This window comes from Vipera ursinii (assembly GCF_947247035.1).
Source record: "Vipera ursinii genome assembly, chromosome: 6".
Classification (NCBI taxonomy): domain Eukaryota; kingdom Metazoa; phylum Chordata; class Lepidosauria; order Squamata; family Viperidae; genus Vipera; species Vipera ursinii.
In genome coordinates, this window is record NC_139515.1 from 84,814,582 (window position 1) to 84,830,149 (window position 15,568).

Below are 15,568 nucleotides of genomic sequence, written 5' to 3' on the forward strand. Positions count from 1 at the left end.
AACAACCGTCTCCCTTAGCGGTGGAAATGTTAGACTCAGTCGTGGTCCATAAGTTGAGGACTACCTGCATCTAACTGCGCAAACCTCCTGTTGGGAAGCTGTCACTGTTCATCACCTTTCACGCCCAGTTTTCCTGACAATCACACAACCAAGGAAACTTTCATGTAAGACTTTTATTTGCGATACAAATTTCAAACAGACGGGATTCTCTGCCCGAGAATTCTTCACAGAACGACAGATGAATAATCTTCTCCCTTGGGAAAGGAACTGCTTGCTGGGAGGCTCCACTTTTATCTATAAACAGAAACGATGTGTTAAAAAGAGCTTGAACTCCGATTCGTAACTTAATTGGATGTTTCATTTACCGATTCAATTCGGCCAAATGGTGAATTGCTTCTACGTTCCTTCTCTCCTCCACCCCCGCCCCCCCAACTTGCTTGTCTTGGTCTCAGACTCTTAAAAACTCTTTGTAGGGGATTTCTTAATTAAATAGCTAAATTGAGCTGGGTGCTCCTGTCGTAACAACGGGTGTGATTTAATTCCCTAAGGCAGATCCTTTTGAGTTCACGCTGAGTTGTCTTGCAATTCACAGTAGGGATTTTTAGCTGCTGGTTTTTGAAAGGCTGGAAACAGCTTCACAAAACGGATCTCAAATAATACTTTTTTAACTTTGCAGCTCATTATAATACAGGCGGAAACATTACAGATTAGTAAAGACTATCTTGGAAGAAATATTCTCCCCCCCCCGCGAGGCTAGGTCAGATGCTTTTTCTAAGGTGGTCTGTTGAAACCAATGCCGGAATCAGTAACAGATTGAGGAATTCTGGGAGTTGAAGTCCACAAAGTCTTAAAAAGTGGCCAAGGTTGAAGACCCCTGTTCTTAAGGCAGGATTTCTCAACCTTGGCAACTTTTAAGAAACATGGACTTCCAATTTCCCACGTTGGCTAGAGAATCCACACGTCTTTAAATGGCAAAGTCTGAGCAACACTGTTCTAATGCCAACGGGGAAAATCTCTCATTCACTCCTGCTCACGTTTGTGCATTAGTGGCTGCTTTAAGTGAAATTCATGAAAGTCAGTACAAGCGTACAAACTGAAATATAGTTTTCGAGAGCCAGTTTGGTGTAGCGGTTTAAGGCGCCGGCTAAGAAACCAGGAGATGGTCCCGCCTTAGGTGTGGAAAACTGGCTGGGTGACTCTGAGCCAATCATCAGGAGACTCTGCGTTCTAGTCCCACTTTAAGCCTGAAAGACAACTGGGTGACTTTGGGCCATTTACTTTCTCTCAGCCCAACCCACCTCACAGGGTTGTTGTTGGGAGGAAAAGAGGAGGAGAAAGAAGTATGGTGTATGTCTGCTACCTCAAGTTACTTATAAAATCATAAAAAGACAGACATAATAGACATAGATAACAGACAGACATAGATAGGATAATGATAGAGATATAGAGAGATAGAGAGATAGAGAGATAGATAGGATAATAATAGCTGGATAGACACAGACAGGATAGATAAATAATGATATAGATGATAGATAATAAGATAGAGACATAAAATATATAGATAGGATAGATGATAATCACTAGATAATGATAGATAGGATAGATACATATTAGGATAATGATAGATATTAGATGATTGCTAGATAATGATAGATACGATAGATACATAATGATAGATGATAATGATAGATACATAGTAGATAGATAGATTAGATAGATAGATAGATAGGATAATGATAGATGATAGATAATGATAGATGATAGAATAGACAGACAGGCATACATGACAGACAGATGATATAGTCAGATGACTGACCTTAATGTGGAATGTCTTACTACATTTAGTTGGTTTCTCAGCTACAGTTTGTTATCAAAACAGTTTATCTGCAATGGTTTACTTTCAATTAACCTCTGATCTGGATGGTGGCCATGCTGATTTTGAGGAAGACCCACGTTTCAACTGAGAGAATGCCAATGGCAGTTATATCTTCGGCATTGCTGGTCTACTATACTCCCCCAGTACCCACCAATAAGAAGCACAGTTTCACAGCATTTTAATACATCGACATTCATAACAACGAAAATACCCCGGTTCATCAACATACACCTTGCACATGTATTATAGGCATGGAATTGATTTTTTTTAGTAAAAATGCTGGTAGCCGTGATTTGTGCAATTGTCAATCATTTGCAAGCGAGCATCTGAACCAAAGCAGAAAGCCAGCTAAACATTTCTCACCCCCATTAAAGATATTTCCATGGTTACTTTTTTTTGTTTTTGCTTGCCTTATAATTTACGATCCCGTTTTACCTGTTGATTCTGGATGAAATTCACTTTCGGATTAGCCCTTAGTGCCTGATTGTTGAGTTGTTTTTTTATATAAAAAAACACAGAAAAAAACATGCAGTGAAGCATCAAGCAATGCAGATTAAGGCAGAGAAATCGCTGCAAACACACAAGGTAGAATCAACATGCGTTAATGAGCTGTGCCGATTTAAAATTAAATTGTAACCTCAGACAAGGTAATGAGAGGGGCCAATTAGCGGGTGGATTAAAAAAAAAAGGCAATCATTTTCCATTCTGTGCCGCGTTAGATTCCTTCCCCCCCTCCATTTAACGGCATTACGGCAGACAAATATTAAGAATCGGTTTTCGCCTCCTATGAACGGCTCTGTAAAAAAAAAAAATTAGGCAGAATCTGAGCTTTGCGGGAAACCGCGTAGGATCTTTGTGGCAGAAGATTGGATGGCAGCTGCTGCTGACCTGGCTATCAATGGAGATTAGTAACCGTGGTTAAAAGGAAGTTTCTTTTTGGGGAGGCAGAACGCCACTGAATGCCGAGACTTAGGAAACAACAGCGAGTGAAATTACGGCTTTTATGCCCAACGTTTCTCTTGTTAAGTGAGACATCTGTTAAAAAGTGAGTTTTGCCCCATTCACTTTGCTGATCGCAAGGTTGCAAACGCAATCAGGTGATCCCGGGACATACCGCGACCGTCGTAAATAGGAAACAGTTGCAAAATGTCCAAATTTTAATCCCGGGGAGGCTTGCTTTCACCGTTAAGTGTGAAAAAGGGTCCTAAATCACGTTTTTTCAGACCCACTGTAACTTTGGACAGGTCGCTAAATGAACGGTTGTAAGTCAAGGACTACCTGTACTGGAGCAATTCACCTCTCTAGCGTGAATTGTGTGACTTTTGGGAATTTTATCCCAAAGGTGGTTTTTTTCAGGAGGCAACTGGAGTTTCCTGTTTTTCTTTGAAGACGTTTCGCTTCTCAGCCAAGGAGCTTCTTCAGCTCTGACTGGAGGGTGGGGGGAATGGAAGGATTTATACTCCTTGCAGACAGCTGATCCTTTGCCTTCTTTTAGAGCAGGGGTCCTCAAACCTGGCAACTTTAAGACTTGTGGACTTCAACTCCCAGAATTCCTCAGCCAGCCTGGCTGAGGAATTCTGGGAGTTGAAGTCCACAAGTCTTAAAGTTGCCAGGTTTGAAGGCCCCTGTTTTAGAGAGTCCTTGAGGCCACCTGGAGGTTTTTCTGTGTCCTCAGGGCCACCTGAGTGGTGCAAGTGGGTGTGGAGCCTTCTTGGAACAGATAAACCTCCAAGTTGCCTCAACAGCTTTCTAAATAGCCAATGACCGGCTGTCTGCAAGGAGTATAAATCCTCCCATTCCCCACCATCGAGTCAGAACCTGAGGAAGCTTCTCGGATGAGAAGCGAAACGTCTTCAAAGAAAAACAAGGAAGTCCAGTTGCCTCTCAGAAAAAAAAGCCTTTGGGGCTTCCTCTTTCATATTAACTATGACCTGGATGACTGAAAATCTCCACAGGCATTTTGGGATTTTAAAGCATAGCTATTCGGAGAACCAAGAAAGGCACCACAGAGTCCCTTCTTAAGCCATTTCCTTCCTTGTTCCTTCCCTACAAACCTCTTGATGGAAATCTTGCTGAAACTAAGGCAACTGCAGATAGACCTCGACTTACGACCGCAACTGAGCCAAAAGTTTCTCTTGCTAAGCGAAACGGGGAGCTCTGCCCCATTTTTACCACCTTTGCCACGGTTGTTTAAGTGAATCACTGCGGTCGCGAAGTGAGTCACACGGCCATTAAAGCGAAATCCGGCTTCCCCCCCCCATTGACTTTCCCGGCAAGGCAGCCGCAAAAAGGGGATCACGTCACCCCGGGCCACTGCAACCGTCATAAATACGAGCCCGTTGCCAAGTGTCAGAATGTTGATCAGGTGACTGCGGGTGTGTGGCCAACAGCCGTGTGAAAAAACAGCCGCAAGTCTCTTTTTTCCCCCTTGTAACTTTGAACCGTCACTAAACGAACGGTTGTAAGTCAAGGACTACATTTATCTGCATCACTAAGCTTTGGGAATTGCTACAGGGCAGCCTCCTCAACCCTCCTTCTCCCGGCCAAACTACCTACTCTTCCCCCGTCTCTTTCCCCTCTGGAATGCAGCCCCTCCCTCCTCGGAATCCAGGCTAGGTTCCACCGCAGCAGCAGCAGGCATGAGTTCGTGACTCCTCTTTGCTGCTTCCTTTAAGAAGTGTTCCAGAAAAACAAATAAAACAAATAAGTGAGGTGCTTTGTAGGGGTCTTTTGAAATGAGGTGTCCAAATGTGCTTTGCTTGCGGAAATTTCATGACCCAACTAGGTAACATCTTCAGTGCTAGAAGGGAGTCGCGTTTGGGGGGGGGGAGAAGAGGAGGAGGAGGAGGAGGAGGAGAACTGTGGGGTCCTGGGTGCTCTCCGAGCTTGGTGGCTTTCTTGCAGACGTTTCACTACCCAACTAGGTCACGTCCTCAGTGCTAGAAGGGAGAGGAGTTTGCAAAGAGGAGGAGGGGGAGGAAGAGGACCACCACTTTGGGGTCCTTGGTGCTCTCTAAACCTGGTTGTTTTCTTAAAAGATGTTTCATGACCCAACTAGGCAACATCATCAGTGCTAAAGGGAGGGAGATGCTCTCTGAGCTTGGCGGTTTTCTTGCAGACCTTTCATGACCCAACTAGGCAACATCATCAGTGCTAAAGGGAGGGAGATGCTCTCTGAGCTTGGCGGTTTTCTTGCAGACCTTTCATGACCCAACTAGGTAACATCATCAGTGCTAGAAGGGAGTCGCGTTTGGCGGGGGGAGAAGAGGAAGAGGAGGAGGAGGAGGAGAACTGTGGGATCCTGGGTGCTCTCCGAGCTTGGTGGCTTTCTCGCAGACGTTTCGCTACCCAACTAGGTCACGTCCTCAGTGCTAGAGTACTGATGACGGGACCTAGTTTGCGTAAGGAAATGTTTGCAAGAACGTCACCAAGCTTAGGGAGCATGAAGGACCCCCCGCAGAAATAAAATAACCAATAAATAATCTGTCAGTACTTACAAAGCTGCAGCGCCAGAGATGATCTCAATCAATTCCTTGGTGATGACAGCTTGACGGGTGCGATTGAATCGCAGGGTCAGCTTGTCAATCATCTCAGCTTTAAAAAGGGGTGGTGGTGGGGAGAACAAGAACGGAGGGGGGAGATCATTATTTCATTATGTCACATATAAGGCACGAAAGCTGGCTGCACGACTACGAGTTCTGTTCTCGCCTTAGGCACAAAAAGCAGCTGGATAACCGCCTTGAGTTGCTTATCCGAGTCATAAAGGTGGGATTTGCTTTTTTTAAAAAAAAATAATTAAAAAGAGGTATTGTTTCTCAATCTCAGCAACTTTTAAGACAGGTGAACTTTCAACTCCCAGAATTCCCCAGCCAGCATGCTTGCTGCGAATAACATTTATACGTTACTTATATGTAAGGGTGTAGGTCTATACCCAGGGGTAGGCAACCTGGGCTCTTTTGTGACTCATAAAATTAGAAAATCAATAAAACTTTTTTAAAAATAAATAAATAAATGAGGACCCAGATTGTTGGGGACATTATACTGACTCTATAAACCGCTTACAGAGGGCTGTAGAGCAGTGTGAAGCGGTTTTATTACTTTTAACTGTGTTTTAACCTATTGTAAGAGTTGTGGGCATTTTGTTTAATCTCTTTTAATTTTTGTATCTTGTCTTTTAACATGTACTGCCCTGTTCACCGCCCTGAGTCCTTCGGGAGAAGGGCGGTATACAAATAAAATTAATAATAATAATAATAAATGTAAGTGCTAGTGCCAGAGCTAGTGCTAAGACAGTGATGGCGAACCTTTTAGAGACCGAGTGCCCAAACTGCAACCCAAAACTCACTTATGTATCATCGGGTGCCGGGTGGGCGTGGCCCATTGCGTGGGCGTGGCCCATTGCGTGGGCGTGGCTGTAACGGCAGACTGGGTGGGACTAAAAAGTTCAATCAATCAATCCCAACTTTGCGAGATCTTTTTTTTTCCCCGCGAGAAGTTGAAATTGATTGATTGATTGAACCCCTTTTTTTTTGCACATGGCGGCGGAGACCTAAAGCGAAAAGGTTTTATAAAACCCAGCTGAAGGCTTAGGATTGGGGTGACGGCACGCGTGTCCACAGAGAGGGCTCTGCGTGCCACCTGTGGCACACGTGCCATAGGTTCGCCTCCACCACGGCGCTAAGAAAACAGCAGATATCCAACAGGGGAAACAAATTTTTACTTCAGCATCACTCAGCCTGCTTGATTATTATTATTATTATTTAATTCCATTTATATCCCGCCCTTCTCCGAAGACTCAGGGTGGCTTACAAGCTTAGCAGTAGCCTTCATTCTATGTATATGCCTGCTTATTAGGGCTTTCACACACACCCCAAGCGGCATTATTACAAAGTCAGCTTATTGCCCCCAACAATCTGGGTCCTCTTGGCCGTTTCTGCTGTGACTATTTTTTCCCACCGGGCGCGCATGTGAGAGAGCAGTTAAGACCCCAGAATTCCACTTACAAGCATTTTTGCTGGCATTATCCATAGCGGTCATCCGAGCGCTCTGCTCGCTCGTGGTAGACTCCTTCAAGGAGTAGAAGATGATGTTAGCCAAGACGAACTCCTGGTAGTTTCTCAGGACATCCGCATCGATGTCATCGTAGATGCTAATGCTTTCTGCAAAGACCACAACAGTTGCTGCAGCTCCTTCCTTACAGCCTTCAACATATATTACGTAGGACAGAGGGATGCAGCAGCAGGCATCTGCGTGCATTTAAATCACAGTTCATTTAAACAGGCAGGTCAATACGTAGGAAAGGGACTTCTGCATTCATTAAAGATCTAATGGAGACCCTCCAATATCTCAGGGGCTGCCCCTAAAGAAGAGGGAGTCAAGCCATTCTCCAAAGCCCCTGAAGGCAGGACGAGAAGCAACAAATGGAAACTAAGCAAACAGAGAAGCAACCTAGAACTGAAGAGAAATTTTCTGACAGTTAGAACAATTAACCAGTGGAACGACCTGCCTCCAGAAGTTGTGAATGCTCCAACACTGCATGTTTTTAAGGAAAGACTGGACAGTCACCTGTTTGAAATGATATAGGGTTTCCTGCCTGAGCAGGGGGTTGGACTAGAAGACCTTCAAGGTCCCTTCCAACTGTTGGAACTTGTCCTTTTTATAACTTGTGGACTTCAGTTCCCAGTATTCCTCAGCTAGCGGAGGAATTATTATTATTTTTTCAAAAGCTGGTCAGTAAATAAAGAAGACACAGGTATTCCTCAACTTATGACCATAATAGAGCCTGTCATGACAATCCTAAAGCAGGTCGCCACATGACCAACCTAATTTTACATTTTTTTGTGGCGGTTGCTGACAAGTGATCTCGCTTAATGATCACCGTGATTTGCTTAACAGCCGTGGCAAAAAAGGTCGCAGCAGTGGGTGTGATCACGTGCTGCCTCACTTAATGACACGCCACTTGTGACGATTAATTTTCCAGTCCCAGTTGTGTTCGCAAGTTGAGGCCTGCCTGGAATGGGTGAGATTTTACCTCACACAAAAGCTGCAGTAGGAGTGTTGGTGTAAGGGAAAACGTTGTTTTTTTAAACGCTAGCTCGTATAATAAGAATAGAACAGAATAACAGAGTTGGAAGGGATCTTGGAGGTCTTCTAGTCCAACCCCCTGCTCAGGCAGGAAACCCTACACCATTTCAGACAAAGGGTGTTCCAATCTCTTGATAAAAACTTCCAGTGTCGGAGCATTCACAACTTCTGGTGGCAAGCCATTCCACTGGTTAATTGTTCACACTGTCAGGAAATTTCTCTCTTTGATTAGTTTCCATCCGTTGCTTCTTGTCCTGCCTTCAGGGGCTTTGGAGAATAGCTTGACTCCCTCTTCTTTGGGGCAGCCCCTGAGATACTGGAAGACTGCTATCATCTCACCCCTAGTAACTTTAGATTATTTCATTTTGTGGGCTGAGGACAAGGGACACAACATTGTGTAATGAAGGGGAGAAGGCTGGGATCGTCACATCCGTTTTCTACTTTGGTGTACAGTCTTGTGTGAAGGCTCTTCTCTGGAAAGTGGATTCATGCACCCTTTGAAAGAGAGCGATCGGGAGGGAGGGAAGACTGGAGATGTGTTGTGATTCAGGGTCAGCCTGTGGGTTCGGCAGTTGGGTCGGACGACTCAGAGGAGGAGGAGGGGGGTGTTGAAGACCTTGCTGAGGGGGTTGAAGATCTTGCTGATGAGAGCCCTCAGCCAGGCCCCTCCCACTTGGTCACCACGGAGACCCAGCTGTGTGAGCCTGACAGCGTGGATGAAGATGACCCACGGCTGGCCCTGTTCAAGGACGCCCGACGCAGGAGGCAGTCAATCAGGAGTAAACAGAGGAAGGCAATGGGGCTCCTCGGAAGGAGGCAGAGAGAAGCCACGCCCTGAACTCTATATAAGGGGAATGTGTGGGGAGGGCTGGTTTGCTGAAGGCAACCGCTTGGATCGTTCCTGTTTCTTAAAGCTCCTGTTTCTTGGTTTGTCTTGTTCCGTTTGTTTTTGTGGTAATAAATTTGGCAGGTGTAATTCCAGCCTCTTGCCTTCTGCAGGGCCGGTAGCAGGCTGGTACAGAACAAGATGGCCACTCACTAGCCCTTTTCAACTCCTGCACTTACCAGCCCCAGAAACCGTCTCAAGGGAATAGATTGGTTTCTCATCAGTCTTATAGGAAATGACAGACCTGAAGGGGAAAGAAAAGAAAATTAATTTGAACCACACTTCCTTTATCCGTTCCAGCTTCAGGTAGAACACGTACGCATTTTATAAAAGAATATGCCGAATATGCCCCACTATCAATTTTAAGACTTGTCTTTGTTTTTTTTAATTCTGAAAAAGTAAAAATATTAGAACCTACCGACTGGCAAAAACTAGCAATAAGTTCTAGCAGGAAATGATTTCCTTCAGTCAGCTGTTCCTTTTGTTTGGATTCCCTAGAACGGTCTACTCTTAGCAGTCCTTGGTGCTCTCTGAGCTGGGTTGGTTTCCTGCAGATGCTACATGACCCAAACTAGGTTAACATCAGTGCTAGCAAAGTACTGATGACCTTAACTAGTTTGGTAACGAAACATCTGGAAGAAAAAAAAAACACCACTCAGCTCAGAGAGTATCAAAGACCTATTGTTTTAACCCTGAGCTCCAAACGTTCTCCTTTATCGGAGTTTACTCTTAATTAAAGTCAGTCGGATCGAGGAGTTATTCTGCCTGGAAAACTGCCTCCCTAGATTTCAGAAGGAGGGGTTAATTCTTGCCTGAACCGATTGTAGATGACGGAGCCTTCATCGAACTCGTATCCAGAATTCAGCAGCTCCAGAGCAATGACCGATGCGTCTCCAAAAGTGGGAGGCTTCCTTCCCACCTCTTTAAAGTTCAAGAGGAAGTTCTTCCCGTGCGTCCTAAAATGAAGACCAGGGTTGTTATGCGAGACGTTCCAAGTTGCATCAGTCCAAATCCCAGTTCTAAGAAACACCCAGAAAATTCAGTTGGTCTGTAATGCAACAACTAGACCACGGGTCTTCAAACTCAGCCCTCTTATGCCTTGTGGACTTCAACTCCCAGAATTCCTCAGCCAGCGTGCCTGGCTGAGGAATTCTGGGAGTTGAAGTCCACAAGTCATAGAAGGGCCAAGTTTGAAGGCCCCTGATATAGATAGTCCTCGACATAAAAGACTCTAACGGAGCCTGCGCATTATGGTCGAATATGAAAACAGGTCAGCCGCGTAGCCATCCCAATTCTATGACCTTTTCTTATGGCCGTTGTTAAGCGAATCACCACACTTAAGCCCATCTGCGGTTGTGAAGCGAACAACACAGTCATTAGGCAATGTTTTGCCGTGGTTTGTGCCAGTTTTTGGCAAAACCGTCGTAGAACACAGTCAGAGGGCTACAGCTCTGAGTGTGAAACACGGCCAGAGGTCACTTTTCTCAGTGCTGTTGTTAACTTCAAATGGTCATTAAATGAATGGTTGTTAAGTCAGGGACTACCTGTACTTCGAATTGTTGAGCCCCCCCCCCCCCCCAGGAGAGCAGGTTACCTTTGAAGGATGCCTCGGAGCTTGTCGCCAATCCCAACCACCATGACCTCTTTCCCCAAACCCGTGAGGTTGGAGAACTGACTCTTGATCTCTTTGGCCACGGAGGTGTGGATGGCCCCACACAAGCCACGATCAGAAGACACTCCGATAAGGAGATGCTTTTTCTTGTCCTCAGGGGGCTTGATGTCTACTTTCTCGTAGAGAGCTGCAAAAGAGAGAGAGAGAGAGAAAGAGAGAGAGATGTGACCCCTAACAATGAGTAACTATCAAAAGACCCTGGGATCAAAACCGTGAAAGCTGGCTGGGTGGCTATGGGCCAATCACGAGGGGACTCTGAGTTCTAATCCTGCCTTGGACACAAAAGGCAGCTGGGTGACTTTGGTGACAGTCATTCTCTCTCAGCCCAAAACACCTCACAGGGTGGCTGTTATGGGGAAAATAGGAGGAGAAAAGTGTGTTTTCCACCTTATTTGAAAAAAACAGAAAAAAAAGACAGGAAATAAATAAGGGACAGTACAGGAAAGCATTCTAGTCCCTCCTTAGCCATGAAAGCTGGCTAGTTGACTTTGGGACAATCGCCAGGAGATTGTATGTTTCTAGGTCCCACTTTAGGCCTGAGGGCTGACAGGGTTAAAAATAAAGGGGAGAAAGAAAGAAAGAAAGAAAGAAAGAAAGAAAGAAAGAAAGAAAGAAAGAAAGAAAGAAAGAAAGAAGAGAGGAGAGGAAGGAAGGAAGGAAGGAAGGAAGGAAGGAAGGAAGGAAGGAAGGAAGGAAGGAAGGAAGGAAAAGGTTACTTATGCCAAGTAGGGAGGTTTACTACCCATACTGTTTGTGTCACACATTGCACAAATTTCTCTTTGAAATATCCAAAACAATGACAGCTTTCCAAATTATTGTAAAACCTTCTTTTCACGGACCACGAAGGGAAAAAAGTGTCTTTTGCTCCCAAATGTCCCTCCACTCCAAACAGACATTATTTGCAGCAAAATGATGCCATTTCCATCCGTTTATGCAATGCACAGCTCATTATATAATAGCCTAGTTGAGGAGTGCGGTGGCTAACATGGTTAGGGCAGTGGCTTGACAATCAGCAAGCCTGCATTCGAGATTCGAGTGCCAATGTGTGACCGGGCGACTACAGGCAATTGTGAGTAGAGAGAGGAATACCACTTCGGTGGGTAATTTAACAGGGATATGAAAAAAGCCCACAATTGGGACTCCCCTGGGCAACGCTGATGTCCTTGGCTAATCCTTCAACCTAGAAGCACTTCGGTGCTTCCGACACACGAGCGAGCGATAGCCTTGTTACCTCAAGACACCAGGATCGTAAAACAATACCTAAATGTAATTTAACAATAATTTAACTTCCGATCTGACAGCACTGCTGCTCATTTCAGGAGGATGAAATTTGCCCCTTGCAAACAAGCTCTGCTCAATCAGCATCCGTTAAATCGGGCTTTTGCTTATATTGATAAGGTTGCTAAAATCAGCTTATTCTAAAGTTCCAGGCCAGAATACTACTAGGAAAACCACTTCACTCTTTTAAAAAATAGTAAAAGTTGTCAGGTACAATGGAGGAAGATCCCTTACCCAACGCCCCCACTCCGTAAACTCTGGCAGGCTTTAAGTCTCTCTCCGCCCTGGCATATTTTGCGGCAGCAACCATCTTCATGGATTTAGTGATTTTCTGGATATTCTTGATGGACTTCAAGCGCCGGGTAACTGAATGGATTAGAGGGTATGAAATGAGGTAGGATTTGAAGTAGACAAAGAAAATGGCAGAATAAAACCAAAGTACCGTACTATGTTTTATATACTGCTATATAGAGTACTAGATTCTTAAACGGAACCGTAAAAAGAAGGTGCAGTCATGATTTCAAACTGTTTAGGCCAGGGGTCTTCAAACTTGGCCCTTTTATGACTTGTGGACTTCAACTCCCAGAATTCCTCAGCCAGCCCCACAAGTCATAAAAGAGCCAAGTTTGAAGACCCCTGGTTTAGGCTACTATTTCAGACAAATAAATACAACATAAAACACTTACTGTCTTTCAGAGTCGCCATGTTCCTCACTTGGATCCTGAAAAAAATAAAACACATATTCGCAATATTTCACAAATCGAACGCGCCTCCTTCGGTTGCTATATTAACAAATATATAGAACAGCTGCAATAGACCATCCATTTTTTTTTTTGAAAAATGCTTACTTGGATATATAATGCTTGTAACTGAACTCTGGCTCGCTTTTCAAATAAGTGCACAAAAATTCAAGATACAAACCTGACAATCCAAGGCTACAAAAGAAAAAGGGAAACACGCTTTTTGCGATCCTCACCTAAATATTCCATCAGAAGAGATCAAGTTGTGCGCTTTTCCTCAAAATTGTTTTTTTTTAAAAAATACCATTAAAAAAAAAAGAATTGGAAAATACCACCCATTTGAGGCCACCTTAACCGCCCAGAAAACCATTGATTGGGGCTGGCAGTCATTAAAAAAAAACTCCAGTTTTTGCACTATATGCAATACAGTACAGCAGTTTGATCAAAAAATAAAGGAGATGAAAGCTCTCTACATAACAACAGGGTGTCTTTTAAGTTACTTCCCATGCCTGCACCAAGGAAAATAAAGCATTTGGGAATACAGCTAAGAGAGAAAAAAAATGCCCTCTGTTTTGAGTTGAGGTTTTCAGAAACAAAGTGTTCTTGCATTTAAATTAGGTAAAGTTAAAGTTTCCCCTGCACATGCGTGCTAGTCGTTTCCGACTCTAGGGGCCGGTGCTCATCTCCGTTTCAAAGCCGAAGAGCCAGCGCTTGTCCAAGGACGTCTCCGTGGTCATGTGGCCGGCATGACTAGACGCCAAAGGTGCACGGAGCGCTGTTACCTTCCCACCGAAGTGGTCCCTATTTTTCTACTTGCATTTTTTTATGTGCTTTCGAACTGCTAGGTTGGCAGAAGCTGGGATGAGTAACAGGCGCTCACTCTGTTATGCAGCACTCAGGATTCGACCCGCCAAACTGCCGACCTGCTGATCGACAAGCTCAGCGTCCTAACCCACTGAGCCACCGCGTCCCTTTAAATTTAAATTAGACTTGAGTAAAGAACGTGCTGGCTTCATCCCAAAAGACAAATGAACGTTCTTGAAGGGACTCAGTTTTCTGCTGACAGAACTGAATCATAAACTGGTTTAGGGGCCAGGTTCGTGGTTTTTTTCATTGCCTTCTGAAGATGGACAACTCTTTCAAATAAAATAATTCAACTGGGGAGGGAGGGGGGGAGAAAAAGAAGAAATGAAAGTTCTTGTGGGGGGTGGGGGTGGGGTAATGTGTCAGTTTGCAGAAACCCCCAGGTTCCCCCCAAACGCATCTGCAGAAACACTGCAAGAAATGCGATTCAATCTATTTTCCAGGCAGGCCACGTAACAATCTCTGCATTTCAGCCACAAGCAGGCAAAATTCTTTTATTCGTCAAATAAAAAAAAAACCAAACAAGGAAAAAAGGAAATTAAAGCGTGACAGGGGCGATGGGCATGTTAGGACACTTACGTAACCCCCCCTCCCTTTAGGGCCCTCTTAAACACAGAGTGTGATTAGAATTAAAAGTTAGAATTAAAACTTTGTGAAAGTCAATGGCTGAGACAATTGGATCAGGTAAGATCAGATTCCCAGTGAATGCAAAGTAATAATGTTGTTGTTGTTGTTAGCTGCGAAGTCGTGTCCGACCCATCGCGACCCTACTGTATGGACAACATTCCTCCAGGCCTTCCTGTCCTCTACCATCTTCTGGAGTCCATTTAGGCTCACGCCTCCTGCTTCAGTGACTCCATCCAGCCACCTCATTCTCTGTCGTCCCCTTCTCTTGCCCTCAATCTTTCCCAGCATGAGGCTCTTCTCCAGTGAGTCCTTCCTTCTCATTAGGTGGCCAAAGTATTTGAGTTTTAGCTTTAGGATCTGGCCTTCTAAAGAGCAGTCAGAGTTGATCTCCTCTAGGACTGACCGGTTTGATCGCCTTGCAGTCCAAGGGACTCGCAGGAGTCTTCTCCAGCACCATAGTTCAAAGGCCTCAATACTTTGGCGCTCCACCTTTCTTATGGTCCATACATTGCAACTGGGAAGACCATAGCTTTAACTATACGCACTTTTGTTGGCAGGGTGATGTCTCTGCTTTTTAGTGTGCTGTCTAGATCTGCCATGCCTTTCCTCCTGAGGAGCAAGCGTCTTTTAATTCCTTGGCTACAGTCCCCATCTGCGGTGATCTTGGAGCCCAGGAAAATAAAATCTGTCACTACCTCCATTTCTTCCCCAAAGTAATAATAGCAATAGTAATAATAATAATCCCCAGCCAAGTAACTTTTATAACTGAGCCTTAAGTAGGAGACCACAGATTCCCTAGAGTTCCCATGCTGCTGGACTCCAGCACCCATCAGCCAAGGGCCAGGGGTGGCGGGACTTAAGCCACATGGGAAAGAAATCCACGCCAGGCTGACTGCCCCCCCCAAGACTAGCCTGTAATGGTATAGGGCAGGGGTAGGCAACCTCGGCTCTTTTATGACTCATGGACTTCAACTCCCAGAATTCCTGAGCCAGCTACGCTGGCTCAGGAATTCTGGGAGTTGAAGTCCATGAGTCATAAAAGAGCCGAGGTTGCCTACCCCTGGTATAGGGTCTCCTGCCTAAGCAGGGGGTTGGACTAGATGACCTCTAAGGTCCCCTCCAGTTCTATTCTGACTTAGGGAGGCAAGAGCGCCTCTGAGCACGTGCAGAAACCCGCCCGGCTCCCCTTCCCTCGATGTACCACCGCGGCTGGGCGTGGGCAGCGACAATAACAGCAGCAGCGCCGCCGCCGATCAAGCTCCTTCCCGCCGCCTCGTCCCGCTGCCCGCCGCCGGCTGCAGCCCCTGCTGAAGGTCAGGATGCCCGGACCGCGCATGCAACGCGCTTCCTCCCCTGAACCGGGCGCAGGAAGTGAGAGGAAGAGCAGTGACGGCTTCCGGGTGGAGCGCCCCCACTCTCTTTCTCTCCTCCTCGTCTTCTTATTCCTCTCTATGATTTCTCGGACACTGAGCTGGCCGGCTAGAGCGGGCAGGCCTGAGAGGACGCGCGGCGGTCCTCCAAAGAGAACTGACGCCACGAAG

At 45.4% G+C, this 15,568-nt stretch overlaps 1 protein-coding gene across 3 annotated transcripts; it reads right to left on the minus strand.

Moving 5' to 3' along the window:
* Window positions 1-155: 155 nt before the first annotated feature.
* Window positions 156-15,391, minus strand: ATP5F1C (ATP synthase F1 subunit gamma; the record flags this gene model as incomplete). Of its 3 annotated transcripts, XM_083366147.1 has the most annotated exons (10): window positions 15,229-15,391; window positions 12,483-12,517; window positions 12,031-12,162; window positions 10,441-10,645; window positions 9,659-9,802; window positions 9,026-9,090; window positions 6,880-7,035; window positions 5,374-5,470; window positions 2,312-2,356; window positions 156-294 (listed from the first exon to the last, which is right to left on the minus strand). In XM_083366147.1, exons 2-9 carry the CDS (start codon window positions 12,499-12,501, stop codon window positions 2,350-2,352), a joined length of 825 nt encoding a protein of 274 aa, XP_083222273.1. In that variant the 5' UTR covers window positions 12,502-12,517; window positions 15,229-15,391. The 3 variants fall into 3 exon arrangements, with proteins under 3 accessions (XP_083222273.1, XP_083222274.1, XP_083222275.1); XM_083366148.1 differs by lacking the exon at window positions 2,312-2,356; XM_083366149.1 differs by lacking the exons at window positions 156-294; window positions 2,312-2,356 and having other exon boundaries at window positions 5,370-5,470.
* Window positions 15,392-15,568: the final 177 nt, after the last annotated feature.